Source organism: Hippocampus guttulatus, chromosome 9 (genome assembly GCF_054856545.1).
Source record: "Hippocampus guttulatus isolate MCC_2025c chromosome 9, RoL_Hgut_1.0, whole genome shotgun sequence".
Taxonomy (NCBI): domain Eukaryota; kingdom Metazoa; phylum Chordata; class Actinopteri; order Syngnathiformes; family Syngnathidae; genus Hippocampus; species Hippocampus guttulatus.
In genome coordinates, this window is record NC_141269.1 from 845,337 (window position 1) to 867,695 (window position 22,359).

A 22,359-nucleotide genomic window follows, 5' to 3' on the forward strand; every position below is an offset into this window, starting at 1 on the left:
CAAAGAGGTGCACCGCTGCCGTTATTTATTTATTTATTTTAAAGGTGTGTGTGTGTTTACACGCAGGCGGCTCATTTTTCATCGAGATTTTCCTCACCTGCTGGTCGATCCGCCGCGGCGCGTTCCACCACTGCGAGTCAAACGGGAGCAATTCATCATTTTATGAGCGGCGAGGAGAAGCAAAGACGGCGAGCGGATAAGAGCGGTCCTAAACGTCTCGTTACACAAACGTGCCTTGGACACACGCAGCCAATCGCAACACCTTCATCAAAGTCGACTCTTGATTAGGCACTCCATTGAGTACCTAATCAAGTGTCCAGTGAGTGCGGATCAATTGAGTTCCAACCTCCGGAGATACGGCATCAAACGGCGGATCCAAATTTGACACACACACACACATATTTTGGATACGTGTGCACTCTCAAACGACGCGCGCGCACGCCAAGAGCTGGAGGCCGAGAATAGATCTGTTCCGAGTTGAACTTTTATTCATCTTCTTTCTTTCTTCATGTTACTCGTCCTCCTCCTCTTTTTCTCTGGTCTTCTTGTGTGCATGTGTGTGTGCGCGCGTACCATATTTTTAGTGTGTAGGCGTCGGCGGGCGCTTATAAATTTTCATGGCTTTGTTTAGCGTGTGGGCCGACACGCTGGGCCACCGCGGCAACGCGCGCGCCCGTGCGAAGCGTGTAGGCCGGCTGCTTCTTAATGAGCATGTTTGCAACGTCGAGAAGAGCCAACAGCCTGCAGCTGCTCTGTCAAAGTCCAAAGTCGTCCTCGCCGGCCGTCATCCTCCTCTCCTCCTCTTCACGCAGGAAGTCAACAATCCTCAATCATGTATGTTCTTCATCGTCAGTGTGTGTGTGTGTGTGTTACCTTGCTTCGTGCAACTGCAGCAGATGGAGCGCGCCCGCACGCTGTTCACCTCGCGGACGCGCACATAAAGACACGCGTGGACGTGCATCCTCCATGCAAATGTTTGAGACACGCAAACACACTTGATACAAACACACACACACACACACACACTTCACAAAAGTACATACGCATGTTCGACACACAAGTAAATCCACGGATGGGATCGTGACAAAATGAGATGGCGATAGCAAAAGTTGACACACCCATGCACGCGCGCACACGCGCCGTAGAATGATGTTGAGTGCAGAGAAATTCCGCCCTTCTTAATACTTGCTGTGGTTGTTTCAAGTCGATTTTTTTAAGTTTGTGTGTGTGTGTGTGTGTGTGTGTCCCACTTCAGCCCAAATTAGAGTGTCCATCTCCGGAGGCAGAAAAACACCCCGAATAAATGTGTGTTTTTTTTCTACCAGAACACACACCGACATTGCGTGTGTGTGTGTGTGTGTACTTATTTTTCCAAGTGTTGGTTGAGAGATTTTTCCGTCCGTGCTCCCTTGTGAGGCTCCCAAGATGTCTGCTAAACTTTCTTTCAAGGTTTCCTAAAAGTGTCTCTGGTCATTAGCAAGGCGGCATTTCGCTGGAGTTCGTCTTCTTCTAATTTTCCTCCCTGCTGGGGGTTGACGCTTCCCGGTTGACTTCCTTGTGTGTTTCCTTCTTGAGCTCGGCGAGCGTCTCCTCAAACGGTTCCCTGTCTGTTTCTTCAGATGCTTTCTTTTGTTCCGCTGGTGGATTTTACCTCGCGGAGCTTTCTTGACATCATTTGCTCCTCACGTGGTAGCCAGGATGGTTCGTTGCATTGATTTCGGTTTCTTTTTCAGCTTCTAGACTAGGGCTGTGCAAACTTTTTCATTTGAGGGCCGGAAAAATGGAAGGGCCGCTTTCAAAATCGTCCACTTTTGGGAACCCCCCCCCCCCCCCCAAAAAAAAACTCAAGTCAGTCCAGAAAGCGATTCGAGATTGTTCATCAGCTCTCTGTTCAGGGTGTTGAGGATTTTTTGGGGTGGCCAACAGCCCTCGATCTCACGTAGTAGATCCGGCTCTGCACTGAACGGCAGCCGGATCCCATCTGCACATTTTGAACCCAAAAGAACAAACTGTAGGGAACTGACCACTTTTCAAACCGTTACGTGAGGATGTGACATCTTCATCCAAAAAGTGGACCAAACCAAATGCTCTTGATCCACTCGGTGTTTTAATCATAAATAATACTAATAATACGGCTTGTTTCTATCTTTAAATATAGAGAAAAGTTCTACGGTGACACCCTCACCTTTTTTTTCAACTAAATCGCAGCCCATGTCAATGTGTTTTTTTTTGGGGGGGGGGAGCATGTCACGGGCCACTGCAAAATGGATGGTGGGCCGCAAACAGCCCCCGGGCCGCAGTTTGGCCACCGGTGTGTCAAAGGACCTCGCCTGTCCTCTCAAATGGTTTCCAGGTGATTTTCCTCATTCAAGCCCCAAATTGCTTTCTCGCATGACTCCACGGGACGCTTTTTGTTTTTTCAAGTATTCACTTTGTTCGGCTCCTCGATTGTCGCCTCACACGGTTCCAAGAGACTTTCTTGACCCGCTTTTCCAATTGTTTCCCAATGTGACACTTTTTTAGTTAAGCACTTGGATTTTCTCCTGGCATCGTTGCCAGTAAGATTGTCTCCGGCTCGCGTGGTTCCCAGGTCAATCCTTTGCAAGGTTTTCTTTTTGGGTTCCCCGTTTGGCTCTTGGACGGTCTGGTCACGCGGTCGCCAGCGCTCTGCCGACAAGCGTCTCATTTCGTCGCCTTTCCGGGGAATCCCAAAGCAAACAATGTGAAGGTGAGCGTCCGTGTTGATCCGACGGCGTGCCGGCTGCCGCCGTGGACCCGACAAGCAAGCGAAGAGACGCGCGCGTAGAAAAATGTCACCTTTACTTATTTACACATTGTACAGAAGTACCGTGTGACCAGCCTTATGTACAACACAACCAGCAGCTTAGAAACCCCTGAACTTATACACAGGTGAGAACAACAGCGCACACACGCACGCACGGAATGTGTGCGAGTGTGTGTCTGTGTGTTGGTGTGTGCGCGTTCTGGTAAGAAAAAAAAAAAGAAACCACCAAAAACACAAGCACAGTCATGCAAGTTGGGAGAAAAAAAAAAGTGTACAAATCTCCAGTGATGGTACAACACGCGCACACACACACACACACACACATGCGCACACACACACACTGTAGTGCATGTGTTGTGTTACATGAGTGGGTCAAATGTTACCAGTGGGATAAAGGAAAGAAGAGAACAGGAAAGTAAGCGCATACACACACGCACACACAAAATTCATCCATTGTCTTATATAAATGCCGGCGTGGTGTAAAAGGAGGTGAAACAGCGCAGAGTGGTAGTGAAAGAGAAGCGGGTGGGTGGGCGGGCTCGGAGCCGCGCACTCCCCATTGATTCCCGGGTGCCCGGCGACCGCTGACATCACAGCAGGAATCCAAAAGAGAGGAAAGAAAAGAAAAAAAAAAACGCTCGGACGAGAATCGAAAACATGGCAGTTTATCATCATAAGAATAGCAAGTTGTCTTTGGACCGAAGCATCGATGCCATCCCCATCCGACCAAACCAAAGCAAAAAACGACAACAACAAAATGTCTGTACATCAATCAGATTGCAACCTGATATTGTGCATATTACTCACACGAGGCTGTTGGGGGGGGGGGGGGCGCAACCGCGACGTGTACACAACCATGTGCGCGTGGGCGGATGAGGGTTTGGAACGGGGGGGGGGGGGCTGGGGGGGGGATAGTTCTGAGTTTGACATCAAAAATCCCTCATTCAACCTCAGTTTGCGTCCTGTCCGCAAGCGCCGGTCCTGTGGCTGTGTCCCAATTGAGGACTCATTCGAAGGCGGACGACGCCATCCGTAGGTCGTCCTAATTAAAAGAAGGCTGCGCTTGAAGGTATTTTAACGCATTGATGACCAGTGAAGGTTGCCCCCGCGTCAAACGCAGCGCGTGTCATCACACCACCCAAAAGGTTGCCCCAAATCGCACGTGCGTTCAAAGGCATTGTCGTCGTGCCACGTCGACATGCTAATTGGAGGAATGCCCCATATGAACGTCGATGACGTCATAACACAACACGATGATTGACTCCGATCAAAGGTTTCTCTGATACAACCGAAGGGAGGCTGTTCCAAATTTCAGCAAAGCCTGCGAAGGACACATATAAAGGATGATGTCCCGAGAGGTTGTCCCAAATCACGGGCTCCTTCAAATACATGCTTCGTACGCCACATTTAAGACCAATCACACCGGGCCTAAGTGGAAGAAGGCTGCCCTCGAAGGCCAACGGCGTCGTAACGCCGCACACGACCTATCCCTTCGAAATAGCACGCTCGCCACATTTGAATGGCCCATGACACCATAACGCCACACGCAAAGGCTGCACAACCTCTGACGGACGAATTTGGAGGTAGGTGACATCACACCATCCCAAAATTCCCCAAATGACGGGCTCCTTCACAGGCTGCAGTTGAAGAAGGATGCTGACATCATAACACGATCGAAGGCCGTCTCAAATCAAATGTAGCCTCTGAAGAGCACATTTGAAAGTGGAGGGGTTTTTTTTTCTTTGTTCGACTTTTTTTTTTTTTTTAACACGACCTCAGTCGACCGCGTACACTTATTTCATCCTCGATTGGGACACAGCTTGTGTGTGTGTGTGTGAACCACCCACGTGTCGACACAGTGTTCAATTTTTGTTCCTGAAAGCATGTGGCTTCTGTGTGCCTTCATCGTCCGGGACCTTCCTCTGCGACTTGTGTGGAAAGAAAGATGTGGGGTGGGGGGGGGGAAGCAACTTTAGAAAGCACGGCTCACCCGTCGCTCAACCAGGCCCACGCACACTCGCTAGCATGTCTAAGAAGGAAGCCGCACGGAAGGAATATGATACTGAACTTGTGAGCTCACACTTGCCGCCGCGGCTCCAAAGGAAAAGAAAGCAAAGAGAGCAAACATCAAATCCAGCGAATTGTGCGAGTATCAAAAAGTTATTATTATTTTTTTTTGGGTTCGTGTTTGGTGGCGAGTTAGAAAATGTACAAAGTGCACAACGGTAAGGCTAGCTCACCGCATCAACACGCGCACACGCACTCGCGCACGCGCATGTGTGGGTAGGCGTGCGGGTGCACATATGTGACCCTGCTTGTGCGCGTGTGTGAGCGTCGCGCAGGGCCGTTAAGGAAGCATGCAAGTGTGTGACCTGAAGGCTCGGAGCGAAGAGAGGAAGGAAGCTAGGATGCTAAATGCTATATAGAGAGAGAGAGAGATCTTTGTGTGTGTGTGTGTGTATACGTCCATCTCTTTACCTTATGGAGCACACCTTAACCTGAAAGCAACCCCCCCCCCTTTACCCCCACCACCACCCAAATGATTGACTTTGTTTGGAATGTTCAATTGGCTGACATCAACATTCTCAAACAGTCTTTCTCCATATGTGTGTGTGTTGTGCGTGCGTGCGGAGGGGCGTCGAGACCCCCCAACACAGAGCGGCCACCCACTGTCGAGTCCATCTGTAAGTTTGATCCCCGCGTGGCAGTCCCATGCGTGCTGATACGAGGAAAAAAGGGAGGGGCGGCGGGGTTCACCCCCCGGTCCCGGGAAGGCTGGTGAGGGGGGGGGGGGGGTGCTTCTCCGGAGTGAGCGACGGGAGGCGGCCAGTCTCACACATCAGACTCGATGCTGGGCATGCGTCGGTAGAGGCGGGGCCGGTTGCCGCCGGCGCTGGAAGCTCGCGGCGCCGTCACGTAGCTCGCGGGCTGGGCGGCGGCGGGCGGCGCCATGTAGGCCACCACGGGGGGCTCCTGTTGGGGGTAGAACGCCTGCGGGTCCAGGTGGTGATTGGTCGGGGTGAGCGAGAGCGGCAGGCGCCGCTTGTAGAGCGGCCGGACGGCGGTCTGGGCGCCGACGCGGGCGGCCGATTCTCGCCGCGCCGCGCCGGGGGCCGGCTGGAGGAAGGGGTTGTGCGAGGGTCGGTCGGGGAAGAGGCTCTTGGAGCGGCGGGGCTGGGGCAGGGGGGCGTCCGAGCCGCGGTGGTGGGAGGGCGACGGCGAAGGCGGACCGCGGCCGCTGAAGGGGCGGTCGGAGCGCATGGTGAGCACGTTGGCGTAGGCGCCCTCGTCCGAGGCCATCTCCATCTCCATCTCCCGGTCCCGGTCGGGGAGGCTCAGGCCCCGCAGCGGGGAGACGGCGTCCGGAAGCACGTTCTCGTACGAGTGCTGGCGACTCAGCTGCAAATGCCGCGCCGCGGGCGAGGAGGCGGCGGTCAGGGAGGACGGCGAGCGGGGCCCGGCGGGCTCAAAGTGGCTGACCAGGTCGTCGCCCTCGCCCGCCGCGCCCAGCTGGCTTTGGGGCAGGAAGTGGGCAAACATGTCGCTCGCGCGCGAGTAGTTCAGGTGGTCCTCGCTGATGTCGTACAGGTTGCCCAGGTGGGCGCAGGCGTCGCAGCGGGCCTGCGGGGGCCGCACCGTGTACAGACCCGAGTAGCCGCTCAGCTTGGTCAGGCAGGACCGGCAGTGGCCCGGACGCGCGCCCTGAGAGCCCGCGGCCGAACCGGGAGCCTCCGAGGATCCGCTCGACCTGTCCTTGGCGCTGGTGGGACACGAAACACAGTCGGCAAGTGTGAGCAAGGCAAAGCGACGCCTCGTCGCAAGTTACGAGAGTGTCATGTTTCGGTTTGGGACCAACAGGTGGCACTGTCGGGCTCCCCCCCCCTGCAGCTGCACACCTGTTGGTCATTATGTCAGTAGTTGCGTCAAAGGACTCCCGCCCGACCGCTCACCGTTTGTTTCTTTGCTGCTGTCATGTTTGTTTGTTTAGCTCATGTTTCTGTTACTAGTAGTTTTGAGCTTCCGCCGTGATCCTTTGGACTTTGTTTGTTCTGGATTTAATTTTCTCTATGTTTTAATCCAATTTGTCCTCCCTCGCGCCTGCTTTTTGGGGTCCGCCACCACCTCGCAAACGTGACGGACAGGAAGCTACGTACTGTACGTTGGCGATGTTTTCATCACGCTTTCCACCCGGGCGCGCGACCACCGTCGCCATGAGGATAAATCTCCAAATGTCAAAAACCGAATCTGCGTGACCTGCGATGCGAGAGATCCCCCCCCCCCCCCACCCCACCCCCAGTGAATGTTTTTCGCATTGAGTGATTGGCACCTGCTGTGCGCGTAGGTGCTGTACTTCTTGTCCTTCATGGAGTGCAGGTCGGCCTCGGCGCTGTGGCTGTGGTGCAGCAAGGAGGCGCTCAACTGCAGGACGGGCGCGTCTCCCTTGTGCGGGTAGGTTCCGTCGGGCGGGAACAGGTCGGGCGGGTACGGCTGCTCGTCGCTGCCCCCCTGGCTGTCGCGCCGGTAGGGCGGCGCAGACTGCAGGCTGGCCTGGTCCGAGTCGATGGAGTAGATCTTGGGGCCGCCCCGCTTCCTCAACTGGTTCACGGATTTGAAGCCGCCCCTGGCCGCGACGGAGTCAGAGTCTTTGTGGGACGCGGGGCGGCTGGAGCACTCCGAGACGTCCGAGTGGGGCGGGGGCGGCGGGTCTTCGGGCAGATAGCGCTGGCTCTTCATCGCCGGGGGAACCCCCGCGGTCGAGGCGGGGTTGCCGGCGCCGGCGTTGCCCGGCGCCGCCCCGCCGGGCTGAGTCTTGAGGGTCTCCACGCTTTTTTTCCAAAGGGCTCGGGGCTTGGACGGCGGTCCCGCGGGGCCGGGCCGCGCCTTGCCGTTGTCGTCGGTGACCGAGAGCTGCGGCTTGTTGGTGGGGCTGGCCTTGAGCGTCGGCGGCTTCTGCGGGGCCGGGAAAGGCGCCGCGTTGTTCAGGAGGTTCTTGTGGCGCCCGGCCAGAGACAGGAAGGCCTGTGGCCCGCCGGCGTTGCTATAGAGACCGGGACCCTTCGGAGTGAGGCTGTGCAGCGAGTTACCTAGCAGACGAGGAGAAGTTCGTGAGTGCGCGCGCGTGTGCCCACGCCCCCTCCGACATGTTTCGCAGTCACTTTGAAACCCCTAAGCCATCCTTTGAAACCCTAACCTTGGTCGGGAAGCCAAACCCGCTCTCCAATTTGACACCTGAACCCTCGTCTAAGACCACAAAAGCTTGTCTTGAAATCCCAACACGGAAAGCCTCAGCCCGTGTTTGAAACCCGAGTCTGAAATCTGAACCACGGCTTGAAACCCGAACGTATACTTGAAGTAATACTTTGAAACCCTCATCGGGGCTTAAAACTCCAATTTGAAACCCCAAGGCAGACCGGAAGCCCCGGCACTCTGCGAGGCGAGCCCGTCCGTCTGGCGGTGTGGGTGGGGGGTGGGGGGGGGGAGACCTTTTCCCGTCATGACGTCGAGGATGCTGGGCTGCAGCAGCACCGTGTTGCGTTTGGGCGACGACATGGCGATGGACTTGGCCGACTTGAGCAGGTGCAGCATGTTGGCCTGGGGGCTGAAGTCCAGCTCGGGCGCCTTCTTCTTCATGTCGATGTGAACGCCGTGGATGCAGCTCCAGATGCCCTTGAAGGGCGAGGAGGAAAAAAAAAAAATCAAAAATGGAAAATTGACACCAAGAGAGAAGACAGACTTTTCGGGACTCTCTCCGGGTTTAATTGAGGCGATGATGTCAGCGCACGACGCCTTTAAGCGCAAGGACACGTTCCTCCTCCGGACACTTCACCTCCACGCTGTCTTACGCACACGCACACGCGCGCGCACACATTTTGGATTTTTTTTTTTTTGGCCTGGCGTTATTCTCACTCACCCTGCTGATGGTGAAGAGCAGGCCGGGGCGTCCCGAGCAGACGCCGGTGAAGCAGTAGCGCAGACGCCAGTAGAAGAGATGCTCGGAGACGAAGGTGAGGACGGACAGGCCCATGGCCGTGGCCAGCATGTAGAAGACGCCCGCCATGTTGTCCACGTCCAGCTGGCTGGACATGACCTCGTTCTTCTCGTTGTGGCAGATGCCCGTCAGCCACTGTGCCTCCAGCTCCTCCATTTCACCTGGGCACCCCCCCCCCCCCCCCAAAAAAAAAAAAAAAGGACGACGGTCGATAACGAGGGAATTGACGGAGGATCTGGAGACCGATCGAAGGGGAGGAGGTGGACAATGAAGGGGAGAGGAGAGGAACTGAAAAGGCAAAAGAAGGCACGAATCGAGGGAGCTCAAAATGGAGAAGTGAGGAAAGGAGATGAAGGATGAAATAGAAGAGAGCACCGAGACGAAGGGAGGGGGGGGTCAAAAATGAATTGAGAGGGGCAAAGTGGAGAGGAGTTGGAAAAAAAAAGGAAAGGGAAGGGACGCGGAGAGCTAAGGGAGGGGCAAAATGAATTGAAAGGAGAGGGTGGGGGGGGGGTCAAATGCAAGAATGGGCAAGAGAAGAAGGTAGCGGGTGAAAATGAACTGACAGAGGTCACGCGGGGAAGCGGCGGGAAGAGAGGAAAATGGGCAAAATCAAACCGGGGAATTGAGCGACATGGCGCCAAAAACAAGTGGAAATGGATGGGGGGAGGGTGGGGGGGGGGGCAAAAAAGGAGACGGGAGGAATTCGGTCCAAAGCGAGAAAGGCAAAAGGGGAGACGACGGCCAAGGAGGGCCGGAGGGGTGCTAACGCTAAGGCTAAGGCTAGCGCACCGTCGCCGATGATGCCGAGGATGGCCAGGTCCACCAGCCTCTTCCAGTAGGAGCCCTTCTGCAGCGCGATGCCGTAGCCGGTGGTGGCGAAGATGTAGCCGCTGCCGATGGTCACCAGCTTGCAGCCGTCGTCTCGGCCCGCCATGTAGTTGAGCACCGCCGCGTCGTAGATGAACGCGTCCAGCTTGCTGCCGAAGGACGCCGTCGGAAACAACGCATCAAAGACACCCCCCCCGCCCCCCCCGATGAGATTCCAATAAGTCAAATCCGATGTCATTTTTTAAATGGGTCAATTTGACCCAGGACGACCGAAAAACTCTTCACAAGTACAGCTACAGTTCAAAGGTCCAAAGCCGACATCTTCATTCTCCATGTTTTTTTTTTTCTCCATTTGTTTTGAAATTTTCAAACGGGTCATTTGGACCCGAGATGACGGAACAGCTTACCCGGTCTTGAGGCTGACCAGGGCGTCCTGCACTCCGGTCTGATGGTACTTGGTCATGTACTGGTGCATGTCCGGGTAGTTCTTGCGGATGTTGCGCTCCGTGCTGCCGTTGGGAACCGTGCCGAAGCGGAAGGGCGGCGAATACGAGTAGGGACTCTGAAACTGGACCGGGACAAGACCGGAACGACCGGGTGTCATCGCAGGTCCGCACGAGCGCGGGAAGAGGCTTGGTTTCTGCCACGTGCGTGTGTGTGTTTGCGTGCGAGCGAGTGCGGTGAAAGTGACGGTCGGCAAGCCGGTCCCAGAGGGACCCGTGTGGCCACAGGGTTGGCACCGGTTACAAGACGAAACGTGTCACAGCCGTATGATCAACACACATTGACAGCGTTTGGGCGGTTGTTTTGTTCAAACGCGCTAAATAGAATAAAGCTGACCTTTTTTATTCTTTTTTTTTTTTATCTCATTGAACGACTCATCAATGAGATAGCAGTAATTGAAAAAAAACAAAACAATTTATGAACTCAACGTTTTTGCCAATTTGGTGAGCGAAAGAAGCACCTCGGCGGCGCCCCCCACCCCACTTCTTACCTTCTTGTCCGAGAGTCCGGTGACCTGGTCCACAAACTCCTCCTGGATCATGAAGGCGGCCAGGTTGGCCGTGTACGAGGCCAAGAAGATGACGGCGAAGAAAGCCCACACCGACACGATGAACTTGCTGGTGGTGCCTTTGGGGTTCTGCACCGGCACCGAGTTGTTGAACACCAGACCCCACAGCAGCCAGACGGCCTTGCCGATGGTGAATGACGGACCGTGGGGGTCTGAGGGGGGGGCACGCGGCGAATTTTTCTTCACCAAGAGAACTGAACGGTGTGGCGCCTTCGGGCGTGCGCGCAGCTGGGCAGCAACGTCATCATTTGGTGACTTTGTATCCCCCCAAAAAAAGGTTTTTGGTGGACGGTACGTGTGCTTGTTTGGGGGCGAAAAAAAAAAGGTCAAATAACTCATGACAATTTGAAAATAAAATGGTCACGTACGTCTTTAGAAATGATAAAAATCCATTCTCTTACATTAAAAATATGAAAATAATTGTAGCCGTTAAAAAGGTTAAAATAATAGAATTGAAATGATTGAAGTCAAATTCCCCAAAAATATTTATGGTTCGTAAAATGGCATGATTTCATAATTCGAAACGATTAAAAAGACATTGAATTCCTAAAATTAAAAGACAATGAAAATGAATCAATTTTTAAAAATAGAAAAATCCATGATTTTTTTTGAATGTAGTGAAAGGTAGTAAGTATAAAAAGGTTGAAAATCACCGAAATGGTTACTACGATGAAAATGTCAATCTGAAAAATAAAATCACCCCCATCGCCACTTTCTCATTCAACGTGCTTGAAAATTGCCCACTGCTGGCCTGCGGGGTTTGGAAATGAGGCAAAACTTTTTTGCGAGGAAGAGGAAAAGCGTCCGCGTCATCCCCGATGAAACGGGGCTAAAAATAGAAGCGGCAAATTGACGGCGGGCTCGTGCGGACGCTTCGGGAGCGCATTATTAGCGGCAGGCACTTGCCAAAAAGTCCGGCGCCGTCGCCGCGCCTCCGGGGAGGCTGAGGATGCCCGGGCTGCCTCCGCTGCGCGCCTGCGCCTGCGCCTGCGCCTGCGCGCGCGTACCTTTGCCTTGGGCCAAGTTGCGGTTGAAGCCCAGCGGAGAGACAAACTCGAAAAGGAAGACGGCGATGGCCGTGACGATGAGCAGCATCACAAACATCATCACCCAAACGGACGCGCTGAAGGGCTCTGAGCGAAGCCGAGGCGGCGAGAGGAGGAGCGAATAGAGGAGGAGCAGGAGGGAAGAGGAAAGAGAAAGAGCAGGTGGAGAAAGAAAAGGAAGGGGAAAAAAAAGAGTCCGCAGGGGAGGGGGCAGACGAGGAAGGAAGATTTAGTCGGTGGTTTGGAAGAATTTGCATATTTCTGATGACTCCAGTGGAGGAAGAGGGGGATCAAACCCACACTGAAGCCAAACACTGACAAAGTGTGTGGGTGGGGGGGGGGGGGTGCGCGTGCGTATGTGACTGCTCGCGTTAGCCAAGCCAGCCAGAGAGCTTGTGCGCTGAGGTGAACGGCAGAGATACTGAACCATCACTGATACCCTCTTGCACACGCGCCCCCCCCCTCACCCCCCCCCATGCTTACTGGCCCCCATAAATATGCCCAGTGCTTCCTTTCTACCGTTTTGTACAGCCACATTTTTCAGGTTGAACATCAAGTACAGGTACTTGATGTTCCAGAATGCTAACGGGACGCTAATGCTAAACGGATGTCGTCACATGTCGGAACGCCCCAACAGACTCCGATGAGTTCGCTACCGAGGAAGGCCGACGGCGAGACGGTGCCGTTGCTGCGCGACACCATGACGCTGATGCCCGTCTCCACGAAGGGCACGGAGAAGTCGATGACCTCCGACCTCTCCTCGTTGATGGTCAGAGAGCCCACGGCCATGGCGGCTTTCTTGTACACCACCTGGTGGACACACAGGGAGCCTTATTGATCTCCGCCGGATTGATAAACGAGCATCGCATATCAGGTGTTGAACCCGACCCATCGACCAACAAATTTCTACGGCCGCCGAACCCAACAAGCCACTTCCGTTGGCTCGCTGTAGCTACACACCAACCTTCCCCAACTGCCTGACCTTTGACCTACTCTACCGACTGCCGGACTGATTACTTACAGTATCCGAACAACCCAACGAGCTACATAGCTAGCGACCTTACCCTGCCCCGGCTATTTTCACATCCAAACGACCTGCCCGGTTTCGTCTTCTACCAAGCCATCTCGTTACCTACGACACTGACCAACGTATCTGCACTACTTACCCTTTTTTCATATCCTACCGACCCAACTATTTTTATACGTATACTGACCGACCAACCAAATGACGTACGTACTTACACTGATACTTACATACTTAGCAACCCGTTTTGACTTTCTTTCTCCTTTCCGAACCATTTTTACGAGCTAGCGACCACCCATTTTTTCTTTCCACCAACACTGAACAATTTTGACAACAGACATATTCACCTTGCTACCCTTTTTTACACCCTTCCTTCTTTCCTTGGCAACCTTTCACTGAACTTTTGCCGGTCCGCGCTCGCTGTATCGTTTCCCGCCCAAAGACGGTATATTTCCCGAATGCCGAAAAAGCTGGAGTACGCAGCCGTGGGGCGCTTTCTTTCTGATGCGGAAGAAGGCCCTACCCGGTCCCATTTGATTCCCGCTCTCATAATCTTATCGCGGCCTATCGCGGGTCATCTGCCGTCTACGTACCAAAGAGGCCTCATACCTATCTATCCATTTTCCATCCCAGCTACTTAGCCACTCTACCCAACCGATAGCTACTTGCCATTGTGAAATGTAGCCATAGCATCACATCAGGAGTCACTAATGTGATACGTTGGACATCAAACCATCGTGCCAATACGGTCTTGCGAGTCGCTCTGCCTAACCCCGGCCTCGGGGGGTTAGCATGGCACGCTAACACCCGCTAAAGGAAGGAGAAGGACGGACTCGTGACGTCTTGCTCTCTCTCTCTCTCTCTCCGCCTGGGAGAGTCAAGTGAAACATCAGCATGAATGTCAGCCAGCGTTTGGGGGCATTTTGAGAGCAAGAAGAAGAAACGGCGGTTGTCATCTTTGCCGCCGCGCGAACGTATCGCGACACATGACGCCGGGGCCGCGCCATCCCCTTGAGGGATGTGTTGTTTGATTGCTCTCTCAATGACTCCCTTCGTACACATTCACGAGCTCACGCGTGAGACTGAAGTAGCGGATGACTTATTACGACTGGGATGCTGTTCAAAAAGCCGGGCCCAGCCGGTGATAATTTGACATTTGGAGCCCACTCGCTGATCAGAAGGGTATGAGTCTCATTGTGCATTGAGAGAGTCCCAAATTTCGGATTCAGAAATGGTCTACTTGTTCAATTGCATCTGATAATAACACATACAACAACAATATACATTGATAATAGGTTTTTTTCTTATAAACAAAAATTTCAATCATTCAGGCATACAAGATTATTTTCGCAAAAAACTTTAGCTGCTTCCTCCGTGATATCTGCGCAATAATCTTTTGCAACACTTGTTTTAACGTTACACAACTTGGCAATCGCCCACTTTCCACGGAGTCGAGGCCGATCTCGCCAATCCCGTCTCGCGAGAACGGAACAACACTGGCCATTATCAAACTGCGATCGTTGCTGGAAAAAACAGATTCATCGTAGGGTTTTCCTTTTTTTTTTTTTTTTGCTTTTAAAAAAACTTTTTTTTGGACTGAGAAATGTCCTCGCGACGCCCCTTATTTGGAACTGTGCGTCTGGCGGGAAAATTACGCGTCTAGGACGCGAGACGCAGAGGTAACGAGATGGCTGCCGAGGGGAGGCCGTTAATCGTGAATTCGGATCGATTTGACATGGTGAAATATGAAATGTTTTTTTTTTTTTTTTCTATTGGCTGGGTAGAGGAAGTCTGTGCGCTGGGCCAACAAATATCAAGCAACGAGGCATCAATTGCACCGCTTATCACACTGGCAATTGCTCGCAAGGTTCTTATCAATCCGGCAACCGACCCAACAATTTTCCGGCCCGAGCGACTTAGATGGGGAGCTACTTTCCCACCGAGGCGGTTGCGTCTCGGCCCAAGTGCGTGGCCGCGATCCGTTGGTGCGTGCACGTCGGTCCGTACCTCTCCTACCATTCCATTCCACACGTTGTTGATCTTCTTGCCGTGCTTGCCGTTGGTGACGAGGTAGAGGTCGTACGTGAACTTCACATTACGGGCGATCTTCTTGAGGATGTCGATGCAGAAGCCCTTGCAGCACTGCTTGATGTACGAGCCCCCCGACGTGCTGTTACTGCGTATACGCGCACACACACACACACACAATCCCAACATCATGGCTTTGTTGTGTAGACAGATGCGCATGCACCCCAGGCACTGTGCGCGTGCGCGCGTGTGTACATAATGGCAGAAGGACATCGAAGCCTCAGCTGGGCAGGGATAATGTATACGCAAAGTGTGTGTGTGTGCATCGGGGACACCTGAGTCCCACAAAGACACGGCGTGATGGATGTTAGAAGAGCTTTTGATGCATTTGATGCGACGGTTTTCTCTCGTGTGAATAACTCGGATCACCTTTCGGGACGTTGTGCCCGCATGGCGCCGTAATGCGTGACGCAAAAGGCATCCAGGGTGATGCCGTGAATGAACAAACACGGAACAACACTCGGTAGACCCGCGTCAAGGCGAGAATCGGTGTCGGTTAGCCGAGCCCAGCAGCCGGTTTCATTTCAGGAAATGACATTTGGTGGGGATGTCACGACGGGACCCACAAAAAAGGTCTCGCAAAATCGTCAACTGTAAAGACGCGGGAAGTCAACGCGCTTAGTTTGAGCGGCTACGTTTTGGCCTTTATTAATCAAGGGGTCCGCAGGAGCTCATTTCAATCAGCAACATTTTAGAGATGTATTTTTTTTCTATTGCTCGTAAATTTGAAATCTGTATACTACGCAGCTGGATGAGGCGAAATTGTAAAACAACGGATAAACGGTGGCCGGAGCACGGCGGCAAAGTTTAGGAGCTGAAGTCTCGCCGCGCTCTGCTGGGGTTTCTTCCTAAAGCGTTCCCCCGATCGCGAGATCAGCGGCTTAACCGGATGGGATAAGGAGCCGGCCGCGTGTTAAGGCGGGATTCGGGCTTCCGCGCTGAACCGGATAGGACGCGGAGCTGGGGGGGGGGAAAAAAAAAAAAAAAAAAAAAAAAAAACTGGCTCGGGAGAGAAAGGAGGCCAAGTGATGAAGAGGCCGCTAACAGCTCACAGAAAGTGTCACAAGACAGCGGGAAAATTCTGCGAGGTCGAAGGCGGAAAAAGCGGCGGCACTCCAAATGGGACTTGAGGAAAGTTTGCAAAGTGCCCCGTGAGAAAAGTCTCCGGCAGATACAGCTCTTGATTTATTCACAAGTTTGTGTAAGAAATAGCCAAACGTCCCGTTAGCATCCTTGACCCAATTTGCACGCGAAAGTGGTGTCGATTTAAAAGGCCCCGAGTAATCTCCTGTCACACTCTTGCACACATATTGGAGTGTTAAAAAAAAAAAACACAAGCCTACAAAGTGGATGCAGCACAAGCAGCCAAGTCACAGGTTTTTTTTTTTTTGTTTTGTTTTTTGGAAACCACATCAACGTGCTTGATTGCACACAAGCTACGAGCACCCATCTGCAACATAAATACGAATGATAATTTGATGACGCCAATCTGTCCGGAGAAGGAAAAGAGTGATTAATAAATGCAATATTGGGAAAACAAACGCCGCGCGCGCGCGCACGCGTGAATCGCAATGAATAAATGCACCGTTCATTGTTCGCCATTGCGCTTCAGCGACGCGCTAACGGCAAAATAATCCAGCGGGAAACAGATTGCCGTCGACGGCGCTAATTAGCTGCCAGTCATATGACCGGAACCGCATCGCTAACATGTGATAATTGCCCCCCCGGAAAACATTTGCATCTCATTAGAAACCACGCGGCACCCTTCCAAGATTGAAATGTCATGATCAAAACAAATGAATCGCTTTCTTGGGGGCCCTCAACGGTTGCAACTGCTTAATAGTGGCCTCGTATGGAGCATCATGTCAGATTTTCAGGTGGGGAAACTCAATAACATCACATTTGGTTGGGTTTAAGGCAGGGGTGTCAAACTCATTTGACGTTGTGGGCCACATACGGGCTCGGTTGACGTCAAATGGGCCAGACCATTAAAATGATACCATACTCTGATATCAAGAACCAAAATATCACGTCTTTCCTTTGTTTTGGTAGAAAGAAGCACAAGAACATGAGGAAAGTGTTGACATTTAATCAACATACCTTTTACAAAACATTTGACAAAATGACTTGACTCTCTGTTTCATTTGGCTGTCTAAATCTGCTGATCGGTTCGAAATGCTCTCTGGTATTCCTCGTCAGGCTAATATTGGCAAAAGCTTGTCGCTTCTCGGGCCATACAAGTTCAGCCGCCTTTATCCGGCATCGTTTCACAAAGTCACCGTTGGAATACGGCTTTGATGCTCATGTTATTTTGCTAGCAATTAGGTAGCTGGCTTTTACTGCTGTGTTGGGTCTGTCTCAGTGACAGACTGAAACTGCCGTTGTCTTCTTCTCTGCTCAAAAGAGTGTTCCCTGCAGCGGATGAGCCATGAATTGCAGCTTATTAAAAATATTACTTCCGTGTGTATTGTATGTATTCTTTCACTTTTAAGTTATCCCGCGGGTCCGATCGAAGCCCCTTGGGGGCCGGTTCCGGCCCGCGGGCCGTATGTTTGACACCGCCGGTTTAAGGTTTCTTATTTTTCCCCAGACAACTGTCTGATTATTATTATTTTTTTCCGGAATGAAGAGAAAACCTCTTACCGGGCTGACAGTTTCGGCTGTCGCTTCAGCCTTCATCGGTGCTGTAAAGACTTAGCTGGTACGTAAAAGACGGTGGAAATGTGTCCGTCGCCTTACTTACTCTTTGACGTGTTTGCGACAGGGCACGGAATTCCTCATGCAGGTCCCCGTGAGGATGTCCACGTTGTCCACGATGACGAAGGGCTTCTCCTCCAGCGTGACGATGGACAGGTGGTTCTCATCGGCGTCCTCGTCGCCGTGCGAGTTGTAGCGCGGCCACACGGGGAACATCAACGACAGCGTGCCGTTCTCCCAGCGACCCATCTGAGGAAAAGCGCATATTTGAGCCAACCCCGCCAAATTCGCATTTCGGCCGCTTCGTACCTTCTCCCACGTTCTATCGCTGTTCAAGACGATGACCACCAGCTTGGGGTTGGCCTGGTAACCGTCGGGCGTGAAGGACAAATCTCTGCCGTCGTTCCACACGTGCATCATGTGTCTGCGGGGGGCACCAGAGCACCAATCCTGTTACGCGCTCGGCTGTGTAATGTGACGGGCGGCCTAAACGGGCTGCTGAGAACAATCTGAATCCAACACAATGGAATTGAACTTTGGCGCGGATTCATATGGCGGGCTCGTTAGGTCGCAAACTGGTTGGGCCAGAGTTAATTGCCTCCTCTGCCGGTTGCCAACATTTATTGGATCGCTCGGCGCCGTCATTGCTTCTCGACTTCCGGTAACTCGACAGGCGGGCTAATCAGAATGTACGCACGCATTCATATGCAGTTAGTAGTGCCGCCTAAAAAGGCTGCTGAAAATAAATCAAAAGTCAGGAACACAATTTCAATTTGGTATCAAAAGCGTACCGAACACCTTCACCAACGTCCACACTTTCCCGAGGTATGTCTGCGATTGGACTTCGAGGGCAGCCCATTTAGGCGACGTTGTGATTGGGCCCGAACTGCATTATCCGCCGGTTGCTACCAATGAGTGGAACGTTCCGTGCCTACATTGCTTCTTGATGTATCGCAACAAGACAGCCACGGTATTCGCACTACCTAGTGGCAAGTGTTGCCTAGTGGGGCCGCTGAGAATGATCAATATAGGGTCAAGTTCGGGGCGGTAATTCACCTGAAATCAGTTTGAAAACAAAACCTTACCATTTTTTTCCTCTCCACTTCCTGTATACGGGGAAGCAAAGTGGTTGGGCCTGAATGATTTGCATTCTCTGCCGGTTACCGACAACTGGTCAAATCCATCATGCCTCCGGAGCTTCATCACAAACAACAAGACATCTACATCAATAAGAATATACTCCAACACGTAATACTCACTAAAACTATGCAGCTACTTATGCTGCCTAAACGGGCACAAGGAGAATAAGGTTTTGTGTGGCAAAATCCCCAAATTGCAAACAAGCGGCACACTCTTCAGAATAGCTTCCCGTTTGCATTTCCTTGTTGGCCCGTTTATGCGCCATCGCAGTTGGGTCTGAGAACAAGGTACGTGTGCACGAGTTAACTTTGAAATAAATTGTCAGTAGTAATCCCTGCGGGATGGAGACGTCTCTTCAAATCGATGCTGCCTTCACCCACCGTGTGCGTGCGTGCACATCCGTGTTTGTGTGTGGGAGGGGGACGAGTCAGAGGGCACATACCTAACCCGACAACACTTGGTATTGATTTCTGAGAGTCGCAGCCTCGCTCAGTCTTACTCACTAGCCACGCACACACACACACACACTTCAACAAAAACAGGGACATGCAAACTAGCTGGAGTAAAGCAGCAACAGCAGTACGCGTTCTAGGCAGTTATTGATTCATTTCACAATACAATCCAGAATGACACTTGTGGCTTTCTTCAGCAGCCCATTTAGGCAGCGCTGGTAACAATATAGCGCTTACCGCTACTGAGCAATGTTGCTGATAATGTTCGAGACGCAACGTCAAATTTCCCCTCGTTTCTTCGGTTGACTTAGTTTTGCAACCCGTCTAGGCAGCACTACCAATCATGGAATACTATATCCCACTGGAATACTATATCCCACTGCATCAATGTAAGAGTTGATACGCCACCCGATTGTAGCAGGTTTTGTCCGTGTTCACTTTCTTCGGCAGCCCATTTAGGCAGCAGTAAGGCCACTGGCAGTACAGTGAATACGATGCAACAATGTCAATGTTGGCAACCTGCTTCCAACCACACCAAACTTCACTTTGCTTGAATTATATTTACTTTCCTCTGCAGTCCGTTTGGGCACGAAGATGACTAACAACGTAGTACTTACTGCAAGTAGTCCTACGCAACACTCTTTGTTCAAAGCATGAGAAACGAGTTTCCGCACCAAATTTCACCTCTTTTCCTTGACTTTGACGTTGCTCAGCAGCCCGTTCAGCCATCATTCACTCTTGTCCTCTGTGTCTTTCTGCTGTGTTTCGATGCTCTACTTTATTATTCAAGTATTTGTGTCGCGCTGTTGGGCGAGCACTCCCCCCCCCCCACAAAACATAAATAGTCAAAGTCAAAAGGGTCTCAGACATTTTATTCCTGTGTGAGGGAACATCTTTTTGGGGGGATAAAAATAAAGAGCGTCAGGTTTTGCATTTTGCTCACTCCGGCGGTTCCATTAAATGTAAAAATAAATAAATAAACAAAATACTTTCAAATGGACCGCAGCACTTGAGAGAGAAAAAAAAAAAAGCTGCTGCGGAGCACAAACGTGCTTAACATGTAATAGTCGCTCAGTTGTTGTGACAAATATGCAAATTCAATGTAATAAGTTAGCAAGATAAATGAGCTGGTGGCGACAGAGAAGCGAGCGTTAAAGGAGTAATTTCAGATCAAGCTGTCAGCGACGGAGATATTGAAATGCGGCGTGATATATTTGGGAGCATGCGCTAATAGGAGAGGCGGCGGGACGACCATCCGCTCATAAATCAGCGACGTGTCTTTGAAAGACAAGCAACATGACCTCGGAACGACTCGAGCTGCATAAACGGGCCGCCGAAGACAGCCGTCGTCCGAAGAAACGAGGCTAAGCTACATGTCGTGGGTATTCCAAAACGGGCACCAAACTTCACACTGGTCCTTTTGAGTTCCGACGAAGGCCGGTGGAGCCGGGGGAAAAAAAAAAGGCATTTACATAGCAGCCTGTTTAGGCAGCATCGTGGTTGGGCCTGAATCAATTGCATTCGCTGCTGGTTGCCAACCGATAGTGAAATCGATCTTTTCTAACAGAGCTTCAAGATGCAGCGTAACAAAACAGCCGTGTTCCTATTGCAAACGAGTTACAAGCGCTGCCTAAACGGGCTGCTGAAAATAAATCCGAGCAAACACAAAGGAAACAAGTTTGGTGTGCCAAGTAGTCAAAACTGGCAGTTTTTTACTTTCAGATTTATGGTTTGGATTTGTTTATACACAGTCGCATCCCATTTAGGCAAGGTCTTGGTTGGGCCCGAATCAATTGCATTTTCTGCTGGTTGTTGCCAAGGAGTGAAAACTTCTATGCCTACCAATGCAAGACGTTCTGTAGCAACAATAATCTTCACAGAAAAGACACGCACGCACGCTCGCACGCGCCTTTCTATTCTGCTGTGCGTGCATGCGTGCGTGGCGCCCACAGAGCCAAGCAACAAGAAAGGAGAACAAAGCCGCTTTAATCCCGACTATGCGTCCAGTCATGCGACGATAAGACACACACGCCACACCAAACGCCACCTTGTTTCTTTCATGTTTGCTTTCTTCAGCAACCCGTTTATGCAGCACAAGTAACAACACGGTAAAACCTGCGGCAAAAAAAAAAAAACCACACATGGCACGCAAACCGTTGATATAACGTTTGAAGAGTTATCCTTGCTACACCAAACCAAATCTAGTTTTGGTTTTGCGGACTCGATTCTGCGGCCTGTTTAGGTAGCACTAGCAGCAACATACTACTTAAGCACTAGGAAACAATCCTCGAGACAAGATAGTTGCCACCCCAAAGTGAAGATTGATCCTTTGTTGTTTTTGTTTTCCAGCAGCCCTTTTAGGCAGCACAACAAATAAAGTTCTTCCTGTAAGACGTGCTATGTTGCATAGCACGACGTGACAGGCATGATATGATGCTAACCACTTCAGAGAGCGCCTTACTGCTTTTGTGTTTTTCTTCTGCCGCAGTCCATTGAGGCAGGAACTAGTCTCATCACCGTAACCACGCAATTTTTCAGAGCAATGCGAAAAAGACATGATTTTCGTCAGCCCGCCAAGGCAGCACCGGTAACAACATAGTCCCTGCTCAAGTTTTAGACAACAGCATTGATCTGAGAAAGACAAAATACCACTTCAAATTGCACCCCGTTTCATTTATTTTCATTTTTTTTACATTCTTCCGCAGCCCATCTAGGCAGCACCAGTAACCTCAGCGTACGACTTGAGTATGACGCAACATCGTCGATAGCATCGTGAAGAGAAATGATGCCGCGCGAAGCTTCACCTTGCTCTTCTATGTTTACTTTCTTCAGTCGCCCAACTCGGCGGCACCAGCAACAACTTGGGACTACTTGCTGGAACTACGGCACAACAAGGCACTCACCCAAACCTCGTCTCTTTTTTTGTTTACATTCGTCCACAAACCATCGGGGCAATACTACTCAGAGGAACTACATTTTTGATGTTGATGTTGGAAACATGATGCTTCCGACGCCAAACTTCACCTTGTTTCTTTACTGCTGATATTCTTCTGCATCCCATCTAGGCAGTAACGGTAACGATCTATGACTGTGGATACATAGTAAGTACTATGCAGCGGGGTTGACACAAACATTCGGGGACGTCAAATTGCACCGTATTTTTTGTGGATGTTATCCCGCAGCCCATCTAGGCAGTAGTAGTAGCCACGTTCTTTGCAACAGTGTTGATATCATA

General features: G+C 51.6%; 1 protein-coding gene across 3 annotated transcripts in view; it reads right to left on the reverse strand.

Annotated features, from left to right (window-relative positions):
* Positions 1-2,803: 2,803 nt before the first annotated feature.
* grin2ab (glutamate receptor, ionotropic, N-methyl D-aspartate 2A, b) overlaps positions 2,804-22,359 on the reverse strand; it is a 73,456-nt gene continuing 53,900 nt past the window's right edge. For all 3 annotated transcript variants that reach the window (XM_086119450.1, XM_086119449.1, XM_086119451.1), the window contains 12 exons: positions 17,842-17,956; positions 17,579-17,781; positions 14,755-14,923; positions 12,380-12,533; positions 11,685-11,810; positions 10,600-10,829; positions 10,013-10,173; positions 9,567-9,754; positions 8,697-8,935; positions 8,269-8,452; positions 7,113-7,869; positions 2,804-6,545 (listed from right to left, as the gene is read on the reverse strand). In XM_086119450.1, coding sequence (XP_085975576.1) covers positions 5,618-6,545; positions 7,113-7,869; positions 8,269-8,452; positions 8,697-8,935; positions 9,567-9,754; positions 10,013-10,173; positions 10,600-10,829; positions 11,685-11,810; positions 12,380-12,533; positions 14,755-14,923; positions 17,579-17,781; positions 17,842-17,956 — 3,454 coding nt within the window. In that variant the 3' untranslated portion in view covers positions 2,804-5,617. The remainder of the gene's footprint in view (positions 6,546-7,112; positions 7,870-8,268; positions 8,453-8,696; positions 8,936-9,566; positions 9,755-10,012; positions 10,174-10,599; positions 10,830-11,684; positions 11,811-12,379; positions 12,534-14,754; positions 14,924-17,578; positions 17,782-17,841; positions 17,957-22,359) is intronic.